Genomic DNA, 14,183 nt, shown 5'->3' on the forward strand with positions numbered 1-14,183 from the left:
TGGGATCTTTGTTCGCTGTGATTAATGGTCCATTAACAGTGTCCAATTCAAATTCAGTGCAATGTACAAAGTGCCTTTGATGCCAGACATTCTACAGTGCTGTGCAGAAACTAAAGCTAATAGTCGTAAGCCTGAGAGGACTGGAATGTTTTCAATTTACTTTTAAACAAATGACTTTATTGTGCCATTCTCACATGGGAGTAAATTCCACAGCCTTAGTGCCACATTAGACAAAACTTTTTTACCTGCTGATTTCTGTTTATACTTGAAGAAAAGAAATTAACCTCAGTTAGGGATTGGGGGGAGTAGGACAAGACTATTAAACTCGGTGGGAATTTTGCCAGGGGCTTTGCTGGGAGCAGAGTGGGATGCAGGAGTACAGGATGTAGCTGAAGGATGATTTGTAGTGCAGGGTGGAGTTCAGGAGTTCTGTGTGCCTGAAAATCAAACTCATGAAGGGCACCAGTAGGAAAAGCTTTAAAACAGGTTTTGCCACTCCTGAAACGTAAGGAAGCGGTTGTTTTAGTCTGAGTAAATGCTGGTGGATATTGGGAGAAAGATTCCTAGTGACTGCTGTTGGAGATGGATAAGGCCCAACTCCTGAAAGGCACAATTCTCAATTAAGTTACAGGTGTCTGTGGCCGTACAGGAATGACGTCTCTTTACCTCAAGGAGAGAAAGTGTCTCTGAACTCAACACATTGCTATTGTAATGGTAAAGATTTTCAACCAAGACAGGGAAGTTTTGAAGAATGAGTCTTTAATACTTATAGGGTGGCCTAATATCATTGATTTGTAAAAATATAGAATACCTGCAAAATGCCTAAGGAAGGAACATGGACCTGTACCAAGTGAGAGATCCTCTAATGCTAATAAATGCATTGTAGTCTTCTGATAGGTATAATACAGAACCCATTCCAATAACTCCTTTTGATCAAAACATGAGTATACATTAATTATGAACAGAACCAAGAACACTGGATTGTTTTAACTGCTCACTAGGCCTTTTTTGTACTAAACTTTTTTTTACAAGGCTTTTGTTTTGTGCATGTTATGTGGTTTTATTGCATTATAAATCCGTAAGCAATCAAAAAAAGGTTTGAGTTTTGTTTTGACTAATGTTTTTACTTTTACTTTGGCCATCTACAGTTCATTAGTATTTTATGTTACACATCCATGCATGGAAATCCAAATGGAAAAAATGACAAGTTTAGTTGATGCTTAGGTAAATGCAATTGCAGAAATTGGACAAATATATCCACTCACCTAAAAGTAGCTTTAGAGCCTTTTGTTTTCCGTTCATGTTTCTAACCACTGTCTGGTCTTTTCCAAAATAATAGCTCATCTCTGTGCAATGGCTTGCCATAAAATCTTACCTCTGTTACAAAATGCACAATGTAAATGGTGCCAATCATTTTGCAGTGTCCTCAGATCCCTAAAGCCTTTGCTGCCACTGATTTGGCCTATAGAGGAAGATATACCTAAAGCTTTTGTAGGCTGTCAAGAACATTAGGGAAAAGGGTCTGACAGCTGTTTCCATTTCAACTTGTAAAGCAGGGAAAATCTGTCCAGTTGGTTTCTTCTCACTTGGTACCTTTTTTCTGTTTTCAAAAAAATGGTGTATGTTGATCGTTACTGAAAAGGAGTCAGTATGTGTATAAAGGGCAACAGCTTTTACATAGCCAAATGCTGCCATAAGTCAAAACTGAGATCAGGAGCATTACCAGCAGTGCTGAGAAGCTTGTAGGGGCAAAAGCAGTGACAGTTCCTTCCCAGGTGATGTCTGTATGTGGTTTATTTCCACGAGCAGAACAATGATTTCGCTACAAATCTGGATTTTCTAAGAAGTCTAAGGTGTGTTTCAGGAGTTGTTGTAAAGCTTCTCTCTTCCTGTGGTGGGGAAGAAACCGTGTAGGAGAGGGCAGGATGACTTTTGTTTAAACTAGGCAGGATGTTACTGGGCAGCAGCTCTCCATCCTGTCCCAGCAGCTGATGCCCTGCCGACCTCTTCAAATGAGAAACACGACTGTGGTGAGGGAATATCACCAGGGCCTGAGGCTGTATTAGCTTTCCAGACTGGGTAGAGTAAGGAGCAATGATGTGCTTTTGCCTAAGACTTCCTGCCCATCTGGAAAGGTAGGCTCCTCACTTGCAAAATATCTTGTGAAAAGAGAGGAGGAGGGAACATGCTGCGATGGAAGCATCTGATTCCCTTTGTCTCCCAAATACCTGGCTACAGTAGGGATATAATCTGTGCTTCAAGGTGGCTCCCTGTGGGGCTCCATTTTGGCAGGCAGACTGGTAGGGAACATGAGCTCTGAGGGTCTCAAATGAAATTATATTTGAATATTGCCATGCAGGTCTTAATAATACATGAGTCTTAATATGGCCATAAGGCTCTAAATTCAGGGATTTTGACCTGGAAGTCTTTGAGTGTGTTTAAAAATAGCTCACCCATCCTCATTTTATCACTTCATATGCTCTGACACAATTTTGGAACCTGCCTCCATCCCATCTAGCAGGGGAACGCTATAATTAAGAATCAGTTTTGAAAGGCTCTTCTCTCTTAGCTTAAGGCAGAATAAGGCTTTATGTATTTTGCAGGAGTTTATAAACAATTTGTCGACTAAAATTAGCAGTAAAAAGGGAGCCCCAGTTCTTTCCTGCGCTGTGGTTTGTACCACAAAGACTTAGTGTTTTTAAATCATGACAGAGCTCTCTAAAAACCTTGAAAGCATATTATGTATGTGTCACTTTGGCTCAGTTAGGAATAGTCTCACCTCTAAGCCAGAAGGCCATGGGTTCAAGTTCCATGCCCGCCCTTGGATTTAGCTGTCTCACAGTAATTTTATTACAGAAAACATTTTAAACTAGAACCATAGGGGAAGAAGAGTGAAACTCTTTTATCTGTAACTGCTGCTGCTCTTACTACCCAGCTTTGCTCAGGAGGAGTAAATCCTCTAAAAAGAGAGGGGCTAGCCATAATGGTGTGGCATTTTTTTTTCTCTTCTTGACAAAAACAGTTCTAATCCTTGGGAGCGTGTGTGTGAGCTACTGTTCCCTGTCTGAAAGAAGTTTGTGTTTCCATTGTGCTGCCACAAGGACATGGTCCCTTGATTGTACGTTGCTGTGCAAGAGCTGAAAAATGAGAGATGTCAGATGAGTCTTGACTTTATCTTTAGCTGCTGACCAGTAATAGAAAGGGAGGAAAACACACCCCAATCCTTTGAACTGAAAATGCCATAGATCATTTTAAAAGTTCATTTGCAAAAATATCCAACTGAAGTGTGAGGTTATGGTTGTTTGTGGCAGTAATAAAGCCAGGTGACCCTAACTGCAAACGTAAACTCCATATTGTGTCTGCTTGGACCTCGGGGTAGAGTGCTGAGTGCTAATTACTGATGTTCTTTAACTTCCTCATAGACAGGAGGTCAGAGTGACTTAACATTTAAACTTCATAGTTGCATTTTGGTTTGTGCCAACAAGTGTGTGGTCTTACAACATGAAGTGCTTGTGTTTGTTGCTTACAGACGTGTATCAACTTACCAGAATCTCACTGTCTCTTAAATACAATTTGCTTTTATTTTAGGGAGGGGAAAAAAAAATCTTTCATTTTCTACTGGTTTTGTAGAATACTTAGAATGGTTTTGACATATTTATACAAAATGAAAGCCATGTCATAAAGCAGTATCTAATTTCATTTGGTCCAGGATTATATGCAGCATAGTTGCTCACAACTCATTTCTTCCCCTGAAAATAATTTTACCCAATTATTTTCAATTTCTGTTCTTGTGGCGTGAATCCAAAAGGCTCCTGGATGGACGATTCTCGATTGTTTAGCAATATTTGTTGCACTTCAGTAAAGTTCTTGGTGTTTTCTGGTCCCTCTCTTGATCTCTTTTGAGCCTTTTCTGCCACAGGAATATTGCAACTCAAATTTTTACTTGCATAATTAAAGGAGTTATTAAACAGGGAGTACGGATGGTGGTGACTGGTGGCACTCTACTGGGGTAAGACTTCCTGCCAGAATTTGTAGACCACTGTCACTCTGCCTGATGGAGGGCTTATGGAAAACTCATTAAGAGCTTTGAATTGGAGGACCTGAATTATCAAATGAAATGTTTTGACGAGAACTCTGGCCAAGATATGTTTGGCATATGACTAACATCTGGGAAAGGTAGATTTATCTACATAAGATGCTGATGCTTCTTGTGTATCCACTTGCTAAATTAGATTAAATATGTTCTTGTTATTCATTTTTTTCAGATAAGCAATTACTGTGGATGCTACAGAGACTGCGAGAATTGGGGCAAGAGATGGTGGGATAATCCATCTTGTCATGGCAGGAATGTTGGCCCACTTAGTCACATCTGGGATGTGGGTGGGGTGGTCTGTGCAAGGCTTGAGTTGGTGATGGTCTGTCAAAAATAGGGGTAAAGCCAGGGCTAGCCAGCTAGCCTGTGAGTGGAGGTGTCCACAAGACAGATTTCTGAACTAAGATGCTGTCCATGCTGGGCGAAAAAGATTGACAATCTTTCCCATAGAGTCTGGCTTAGCAGTACTGACTGAATGCGAGGCAAAGGGGAAAGGAAATGGTGCTGCTCCAGAGCACAGTGATCCAACTGTGTGAAATCAGTGTGGGTGCTATTAAAATGCCATCTTCCTCTCCCTTCCCCTTTCCTTCCTCCCTCCCTCCTCCTCTGCTGTCAGCCTGGCTGAGGAAAAGTCAAATAACGTACGACTGTGTTCCTTGGCATCATAACTGCAGTTTCCCTTTAGGGGCTTCAAACTTGAGAATGGGAGGCTTTAAATCTTGCTGATTCGTGCTATTCCAGCAAGCATATGTGTGAGGAGAAAGAACAATGCCAGTTCAAAACAGAAATCACAAGTGAGAAATCATTGCTGCTAAATCAGGTGTTGCAGAGGCCAGTGGAAAAATCAGACACTTAGAAAAGTAGGAAATTACTTTGTTTAGAGCTGGGAAGGTTAATGAGAATGAATTAGAAAGTGCTCTCTGTGTATTCAGCCCCTAAGGATTTGAGCAAAGTTAGAGGGATTTATTTACTGATTATCCAGACTATACAACTGGCAATAAGATTAAGTGAGGAATTTTGGAACATGCTGACATTTCGTATTTGCATCATTTACTATGGCGATCATTTGTCGGTACTGCACTGAGTTTGTGGTGAAGCAAAGCTTAGTCTGGCCCAGCAGAGATGGATCTGGTACTTCTCATGGCTCAAGGGATGTGGGGGTGAAAACAGTTTAACGTCCTTTTTTGTGTCTGGGAGAGGAAACATCAAGTTTGTCTAGGTGCTTATCAGAAGAGAATTTCAGAATATTTTCCTAGACATCATTAATTATGGAAAAGAGTGCAGTTATAGGTGACACATTGCATTAGATCAACTAAAAATAAAAGACAAGGCTGTAATTTATAGAGTCCCTGCATTGGATGCTGTACAGAGCTCCCCCACTACAAGGCCTCCTCTAAGTCCGTCCCTCCCAGCATGCACACAGATCTGCATGCTGCCCTTCTCCTCATGTATTCAAATTTCTTCAAAGCACGCTGGTAAGTACTGAAAAGGTACCATCTCAGCTGGAAGAAATGAAGGGGGACTGTGGAATAGAGTTCAGTACAGGGTCTAGGAAAAACAGAATTGTTGTTTTTATTCTTTATTCTGGATGCCTACCTCTAAAATGATCACATTTTGTGAAAAACATGCAACTCTTCTATATTATATACAGACACATGAAGTCATAAACTGTGCTTTAAGCATGTAATCTGTCCATACACTGAGCACTTACTTGCTGCGTTTTAATCTCATAAAATAAGACAATTCCTTGTCCCTAAAGGAATCCTTCAGCCAAATCTTGCGCACTGTTGCTGGAATAACAAAAATTTTGTTAGTGACCCTCTCTTGCATGGTTGCTGCTAAGTAGAAGTCCTCAGTAGTGATCAGTTCTGCCAACATTTCTTCTAAGAATGGTTTTGGTAAGGAGGTAAATAAGAGATGAAAGGCAAGGTATTATTTGTCTTCATGATGACCCTTAATAGTTCTCTGATCGGCATCCTGGATGACTAATTCTCCTGCTTTCTATTTTCATCATCTCTTGTAGAAGCTCCAAGACTTCTATTTGTTTTCCTCCTTAGGGGAACTGCATACTGCAGCCAGTAGCTTTAATCCTTTAATCCTCAGATGTCCCGTTAATGCCTCCACCCATTGATTACCTCCTTTCATGGAAAATGATCCTGTTCCCTTCACAATTAATGTCCACTACTGGATCAGGCTGTTGTCTCTGGGAATGTATTTCATGCATTTGGTAACAAATGCACAATAAATTTCAGCCTGAACATCATATGGGCTAATCATCACACTGTGAGTCTTCATCATCATGACTTGAACTTCAGGGTAACTCACCACTATTTGAGACTTCCCAATATCCATTGACCTAATTCTATACTGAAATAATGGCGAATATCACGCCAATAGTATCACATGTCCTAGATTTTTTTCTAATGTGCCCTTATAAATATGGGGCGCTTCATGTGTTGTTATGACAAGGAAATTCTTTGACTGGAAAGTTTGCAAATTCCAAAGTAGTATTTGTTTTATAAACAAAGGTGCTGTTTTCCTTATGCCAGCCTCTTTCTGCCTTTGCTTGTCCAGCAGTCTGTTCTGAAAGGCATGAAGCAGCTGTTGGCCCTGAATCAAAACTTGCAGCGCAGGGAGGGTTATGTAAAAGTCCTTTGTTTGAGATATGTACATGGCAGCAAATGGTGAAACTGGAGTACAGATTCTTTGAGGGGAGGTGGCTATTCATGGCAATGTTTTATTATTTACTTCATTTTTGCATAGAACAAAAAGAGAAGTATTTTTTTGTATTTTCAGAAACACCATTTATTGTTGCAGTGTTGTGGGCTCCTAATTTCATGCTGCTTTGCAGTCGGTATCACCCACTGGATGGAGGGGCTGCAAGAGGTTGTCTAATTTTTCCCTGCCTGAGGGCAGGATCTCTGCACCTAGGTTATTTCTGAAGGATGTTGGTCTCATCTTTGGAGGAGATTCCACAGTTTTCCTAGTCCACCTATTTCTGTGCTTCACTGTTCTCACCATATACAATTTCCAAATATTTGTTTGACATCTTTTCCTATTAGCAAAGACACGTATCTCTCCCCTTCCACAGGCGGTTTCTTTTGAACTCATCAGTCCCAACTGATCTTAGCTTTTCCCTTCAGGTAATATTTTACAGAGCCCTGAATATCATCTTCAATGGTTTCCTCTGAACACTTTCAAAATGTGCCACAAATTTCTGGTAGTGTCATAACCAGAGTTGGATGCACAATTCACGTACTGATTTTATAATAGCAAGACATTGTTGACCAATACTCTAATATTGCACTGCAGACACAGTTCCTCTTCTGCTGAACTGCTCCTTAAGCGGCCATTGTCATGCTGTGTGTTTATAACTGATTTTTTCCAGCCAGAGTCAAATATTTTTCTATTGATAATGAATTTAATCTAGATTTTTAAACTGTGTCTCCAGATCATTGTGAACTCTGGTCCTGTCATCTAACATATTCACATCCCCTTCTGGTTTCTTCTTATCTGTAAATGTAATAAGCAGAGGCTATAATTCACCATCCCGAGCATCAAGCCATTAATAAGCACATTAAAAAATACAGCCCATATGAAAGTCACCTTGATAGAGTCTTCCAGTTTGACAGTGAGCCATTGACAGCTTTTCTGTGGAAATGAGCATCCACCAAGTAACTACAGGGAGAGCACACTTCTATTAATGAAAATGTCACTTGAGATTGTGTCAGAAAGCTTTACTGAAGTCTGAAATATGTGGCATCTAACATTAATACCTCACCCATAAGATCTGAATCCCTGCTCTAAAAGGAGATTGGATTGATTTGGCATGATTAGTTGTCAACCTGTTAAGGGCTGTAAGACAAAAGTAACTCTAAATGTGTTAGAGTTCTGGTAATACATCATTCCTTTCTGTCTCGTAGTTCCAGATCAGCTTCTTTATTGAAGAAGGCAGGGAGAGAGCCTAACTAGGTTTTGAATGCTTGGGATCATTAAAGCTATGTAAATATCTGGGGAGCAGTATGTGGATTCAGCAGAAGGTTTTAGCTAATGATCTGTACTATACAATGTCTGTAACCACAAAGAAGAATCTAAGCAGGCGATTGTTTAAACAGATCCAGAGTGTTAAATACTTTTGAATCAAATTGAGCTAGGCTGCATCTTTCTTCTGCATGGGTATGAAGTGAGAGAGGTCGTGTGTGCAAGGGAAAGCTGGATCATAACCTTTGCTTAGAGCAGTTCAAGGCTGCTAATGAAAGCATAGTAACTGAAAGGGGCAGGCTGTGGGTGGCTCAGTAAAGGCAACAGTGGTACAAAGTCAGGAGATGCTGAAAGCATGGAAGAGAGTGGCAAAGTCACCCTCTGTGAGGGAAAAGGACAGCTTCCAAGCTACCCGGGAAATGTTCTTTTTCTGCTGCTTGCTTTGTTGTAAATACACAAAAGTAATGCATTGTCATTTACTTGTGGTCCCTTCCAGTAAGAAAACCTCACTGTGTGAAACCATCATGTGGTTTCAGCAGTCCTCTGGCAAAAGGCACACTATGTACAGCTGAGAGTATATTAGCTAAATTACATATACAGCATCAAACTGCAATAAAGACAGAATACCAAGAACCAGTTGTAAAGATTTAGGAAAAGGGAGGGGGGTTTAGGACAACCGCAACGTGCTGAGTGTTGGTGCATTTAAAAAAAAACTTACCTTGGACGGGAATAGATAAATTATATGTTGAGAAGCTGTGAATTAAAAAATAAATACAATCTGGAGCAAATAATTCATTTTCAGGTGGTGGGTGTTATGAACTTGCATCTGTAAATGAAAGATATGAAAGCAGTTTTTAAAGGATTGGTTTCTCAGAGCAGCCATGAACTTAGTTCTTAGCATACAGAGCATTGCTTTGCTGCTGCTTTGACTTTTACCCTTTAGTCAGTCACCTTCCAGTCTGCTTCCTCTCAGTCATTTTTAATAGAATGCCTTTTTGATTACAGAAAATTGGTTGATACACTGCTCTAATGAAAATGCTAGACAAATGCTCCTTCTTGGAACTGACATCAGGAATGTTATACAAGACATTCTTAAATATGCTGGCAGCTGCCCTGAATGTAATGAAATAACGGAAAGTAGAAGTATTGCGCTCTCTGTGTGGCCAGCTCAGGACTGTTTTCAGTATGTTACCAGTTTTGCTGTGAACTTCAAAAGGAATCACTTTTCCTGAATTTTTCTTGGGACATTCTTCAACATGCTTATAATTCCCACAATCAGAAAAATTATACTGATATTCTGATTTTTTGGATTGCACATAATTCCTCATGCCTACATCCCTTTGTAACACACTAAATCATTCCTCTTGCAGCAGAGAGCTCACAGTCTTCAGAATACCAGTAGCATTTCTCGTAGAAATGCATGTATAGGGTGAAATCCTACTCCCACTGCAGCCAGCAGTAAAATTCCCACAAACTTAAGTGGTTTGGATTTCACGTGCAGTTTTTACTCTTCTCTTGTATGATGCTTTAGTTAATCCTTAACACATTCTTCTAGTACAGAAGGTGTCTAAACGCATGAAGGTAGAAAAGTAGCAATGATGCATACTTGGTGTTTCACTAGTACCTTTCCATGCAAGGATTACAAAGCAGCTTATGAAAGACAGGTGAGGACTACTGCAGAGCACAAGGAATGGATATTACTTCTGTTTTTCTAATGAGAAGAACCTTATCTCTATGGCAATGTGTATATGTATATAATGGAAAGTACCATCCTGGCTTCCATTTTACCTTCTCTTTGTCCGTGTTTTTATTTACCTACTGCTTCTCTGTAGCTTTGGTGTATTTTCAGCAGATATTCTGAATTTGAGTTTTCCAAGATGAATTTTCTTTACCTGGTGTTTAGCGCTCTAGATTCTTCCATAGTTTCTTTGTTGGACACTTTAAAAAGCTCCTAAAGTAATTGCAGTTATGTTCATTTGAAGTAATATTTATTTCCTGTCAACAATTAATAGCAGTATTAAGCAAGAGTCAACTGAACGAAAACTTAACTCAGATTCATATGCTGTCACTTAACGCTTGCTATTGGAACTAGCAAGTTCTGGCTTGAGGATGAGGAGCACTGAAAGGAGACTCTGGCTGCCTTGGCTACTGGGAAAGAAGGCACAGAAACCTGTGTCCAGCATCTCTGTTCTTCTTTTCTGTTTGGCATGAATGTTCTGTTCAGGAGTGGTCAGAGAGATGTGAGGATTTTCTTACGTATTCTGGTTTGGGTTTATTCATTGCAACAGACTTGCAAAAGCCCTTCTAGAATGCAGAGTGGCAGGATTTGGGCTGAGGGGTGCCTTGCACTGAAGCCAGAGTCACCATGATGCTCAGTGAGAAAACCAGCCATTTTGAAAGAATGACATGGTGATGAAATAGGGCATTTACATCACTTCTGTCTTGTTGTGATGTCCAGCTTTACCAGGCAACCTTACTCTAGGCTACTGCTGTTGGCACAGTTCAGACAGAGCTTACAAAAGAAAGCCTGGTAACGCTTGTAGGTGTACTGTATAGCACAGAAATCTGTTAGAAGCAGATTTCCATGTGCATGATGCGATGCAAACAAGATGGTTTCTGGCATGAAAAGCCTTCAGTTGATTCATCAAATCATTAAGAATGCTATGGGCAGAAGCTTTTGTAATAAATTACTGTAAACTCATGAAAGATTGATGTTTTTTGATTTCAGAGAAAATAAATCAACAGTATGAAGTCAGCTCTATTACAGTTTCAAACAAGAGACTGGCTCCTGCAGTATTACTCACTTTCTGTAAATATCACCTATGAGCCTGTATATAAAAGGTTAAATGTTTGCAGACTATTACCCTTTGCCTTAAAGATCAGAGACAAATTACTATTTTTACTTTACATTCTCTTGATGAGGATAATGATAAACATCTGTCACTTTGCTGCTTAGCCAACTAAGAATCTTATTGCAATCTGTAATTTAAACAGTGAAGAAAAAAAAAGAGAAAAGAAAAAATACACAGACAAACTGTACTTCATATAGGCAGTGAAGAAGTAAAGAAAGAGAATAGAAGTCAAATGCAGGGGAACTGGGAAGGGGACATTTTCGGTCTGCAGTTACTTGACTGAAATCTGTGGATTTATGGCAGATGTATGATTTTCCATTTGTTCGGTATTTCACAGGGTAAATTACCATTAGTTTCTTTTCAGACATGGAGGCTAAGGAACATACTCGATCTGCATGCTGTGACTTTTTGGCATATGCACTTTATTAACAAAATAATTAAGGTTTTTAGGGTGGTGTATCTACTGGTGTTACAGAATTGAAAACACTATTTTCATCAAGAGCTCTTTCAGTGTCCTTCACAGTCCCAAGATTTTTAAGATGCATTGCTAATTATTTTTAAAGTCCATAGATTAGCTGGTTTTCCAGTAATTCACAATCTGAACTTTTGAAATTTCTTTTACAAACATTTAGTTTTGTTTCTAAATGGTACATTGGATCTTATTTCTTAACAATGCTATAACTTAACACATCACAACCATCAGTTTCATTTAGACTGGACTGACCAAGCCATAGTTTTCAAGGAGTAAATACAAAGTGGCCTACTGGGCAATGCTGCATAAGCAGAAGCAGACCCTATGTTAGGAGATGAAACTAGGAATCTCTTTTTGGCTCAGCAATAACAGATTTCATGCAGGGAGAAGCCTCTTTGGTGACATGTTTGCATATCTAGCGCTAGTGGTCTTTCACTAATGGCTTAGCTACTGATTTGAACTGCTCCAGGAATTTATAAAGCACTAGTGGTGTGAAAATTTTAGCTAAATGCTATACTGTAAATGGAGTTGTTCTGGCAGGGGCCTGGCTAGTATATAACTAGTTCTCGTTATTGGGTTATTCACGTTTTGCAAGCACTCTGTGTTTCTTCATGGTATGCTGCTACAAACCAACAGAACAGGTTTAGATTTTATAATCCTGCTAATACGGCTATGGTGGTCGTTTTCAGGGAGAAGTATTATATGCCAGGGTTAGGGGAAAGAACATTTTTCTTTGTACTTTCCAGGTTGAAATTCCATTCTTTTGGCATCTTTGAGCCTCAGAAAGCAGTTTGATTTTCACCAAAAGGCTACTATTCTTTTTTTTAAGGTTTTCTTATATTTATACAGGCCAGACCAAAGCAAAGTGCATAAGCTTCCAGTTAAAGTTCCTGGTATTTTCTTTAACTAGGTCAGCTGTCTACATACAAAGAAGTTTTTTTTTTTTCTGTCCAATGAAAAAGAGGCCTCTAATACATTATCCAGCCTATGTTATGCTGGCCTTGAGCACTGGAACCAATGAGACTTTTGCTGTTACCCTTCATAAATCCTTTGTTTATATAGGTGCTCTTCACATCTAACAAATTTGAGGCTGAACTGCAGAATTTGTCACAACTGAGTCAGCCTTAAATAACAAGGATGTCTTTTACCCATAGGAGGGTAAAAGTCAAAATCAAGACTTACAGTGCATGGGTCAAGCCGGCTCAATCGGAATGGTAAAGGATTTGATAATAAGTGTTGCAGTATGTATTCTGACATAATTACTTGGGGTTTCATTTACCACCATGCATCTTTGAAAACTGTCTTTAATATAAAATTACCAATTTGTCTGGAAATATATAATGTACTTTGTGAAAAAGGTCTTGCATCTCATATCGCATTAACCTCTAAAGGTCCAAATTTCATTATGCTAAACACTAATATTAAACAGGCCAGTACTTCGCATTTTAACCTCCAGACATTCTTTGAGTTATGTTGCTGGATTACTACAGTTTAAGTCCAGGTTTTACCCCTCATACGTCTCCTGCTTACTGCAGTCTGAAAGACTTGTGTTTTTCTTTTTTTAATTCTGTGTAGACTGAAAACGAAGAGAATGGCCAAGCAGACAATTTTTCAATGGACCCCCAGCTGGAGAGACAGGTGGAGACAATTCGAAATCTTGTGGACTCCTACATGTCTATTATCAACAAATGTATCCGAGATTTGATACCGAAAACCATCATGCATCTTATGATCAATAATGTAAGTAGTGACCAAGGTTCTAAATTATTTTAACATGTCTGTCAAATCTGTAGGCTGAAGCACACCTCTTGAATGTAGCAGCAACAGCAGCATGTACTAAAGAGAAGAACACGCTCCCATAAATGTCACTCTCTTAGAGAAAATATTCCAGCCTTCTGTAGTAGTAGGAAGTCCTGCAGCCTTTTCAAAGGCTGGCACGCTGCCTTGAGTGCTTACTACAAAATGCTGAAGACTGAATTAATTTACATCTTAATCAGAATATAAGTTATTATTTAAAGGTAAATCAAGGATTTCCCCCTCCCCCCGCTTTTGATATAACAGGAAAGGGAGTTGGGAGCTCCATCTAGGCAGTCTGTGGGAGCAGCAGAACAGAGTTGTGCTTCCTTGATTTTCAATCTGTAGCCCTTTGTCGTGGTTTCTTAAAGCAGTTCTTATTTGGGTTTCTTTATATTTTTGGGTTACCGTTTTCAAGGAATATATCTTAGAAGCCTTGGATACTGTTGTTTAGATAAGCAGATGTGGTTGGTTGATTTATTGTGTGTGTGTGTCTTAGATCTGAAGATTATTTAGTAAAGAAATGGCTTTGAGATATCATTGTTTTTCCGCTGCACTAGGATCTCAGCCTTCACTTCCTGGCAGAGTTCTGAATGGACCTTGTATGAAAACTAAGCTTAATATTAGTGCTACTGCTGCCATATAAATTAATAATGGAGAGCACATATCCTGTTAGTTATGGGTAGCACCTTTTCTGTAAGGTCATCAAACCAATCAGTCTTCACAAGTACAATATATTATAAGGCAAATCTGGTTAGAAAATAGCATTTACTTTGACTCAGAGCCACCTCTAGCCTTCATCTGATGGATTTCATTACCCCTGAGGAATTTGTGTTGCACTTGAGAGTTAGGTAGTTGGGCAGGAAATTTCAGTGGGATTTCTTGGTACGTATTATACAAGCAGAATTTTTGCATGAGGGCAACAGATTTTTCATTAGCTGCTTTAGGTTTAGGTGAGTCAGGCTCCAAATAATGCCCTAGTCATGGGTGA

The 14,183-nt window shown here is 39.4% G+C and overlaps 1 protein-coding gene across 4 annotated transcripts in view; it reads left to right on the forward strand.

Moving 5' to 3' along the window:
- The window catches only part of DNM3 (dynamin 3), a 180,786-nt gene that overhangs the window by 142,432 nt on the left and 24,171 nt on the right, over positions 1-14,183 (forward strand). For all 4 annotated transcript variants that reach the window (XM_075097092.1, XM_075097090.1, XM_075097091.1 and 1 more), the window contains one exon: positions 12,974-13,138. In XM_075097092.1, coding sequence (XP_074953193.1) covers positions 12,974-13,138 — 165 coding nt within the window. The remainder of the gene's footprint in view (positions 1-12,973; positions 13,139-14,183) is intronic.

Source organism: Phalacrocorax aristotelis, chromosome 6, assembly GCF_949628215.1.
Source record: "Phalacrocorax aristotelis chromosome 6, bGulAri2.1, whole genome shotgun sequence".
NCBI classification, from domain to species: Eukaryota; Metazoa; Chordata; class Aves; order Suliformes; family Phalacrocoracidae; genus Phalacrocorax; species Phalacrocorax aristotelis.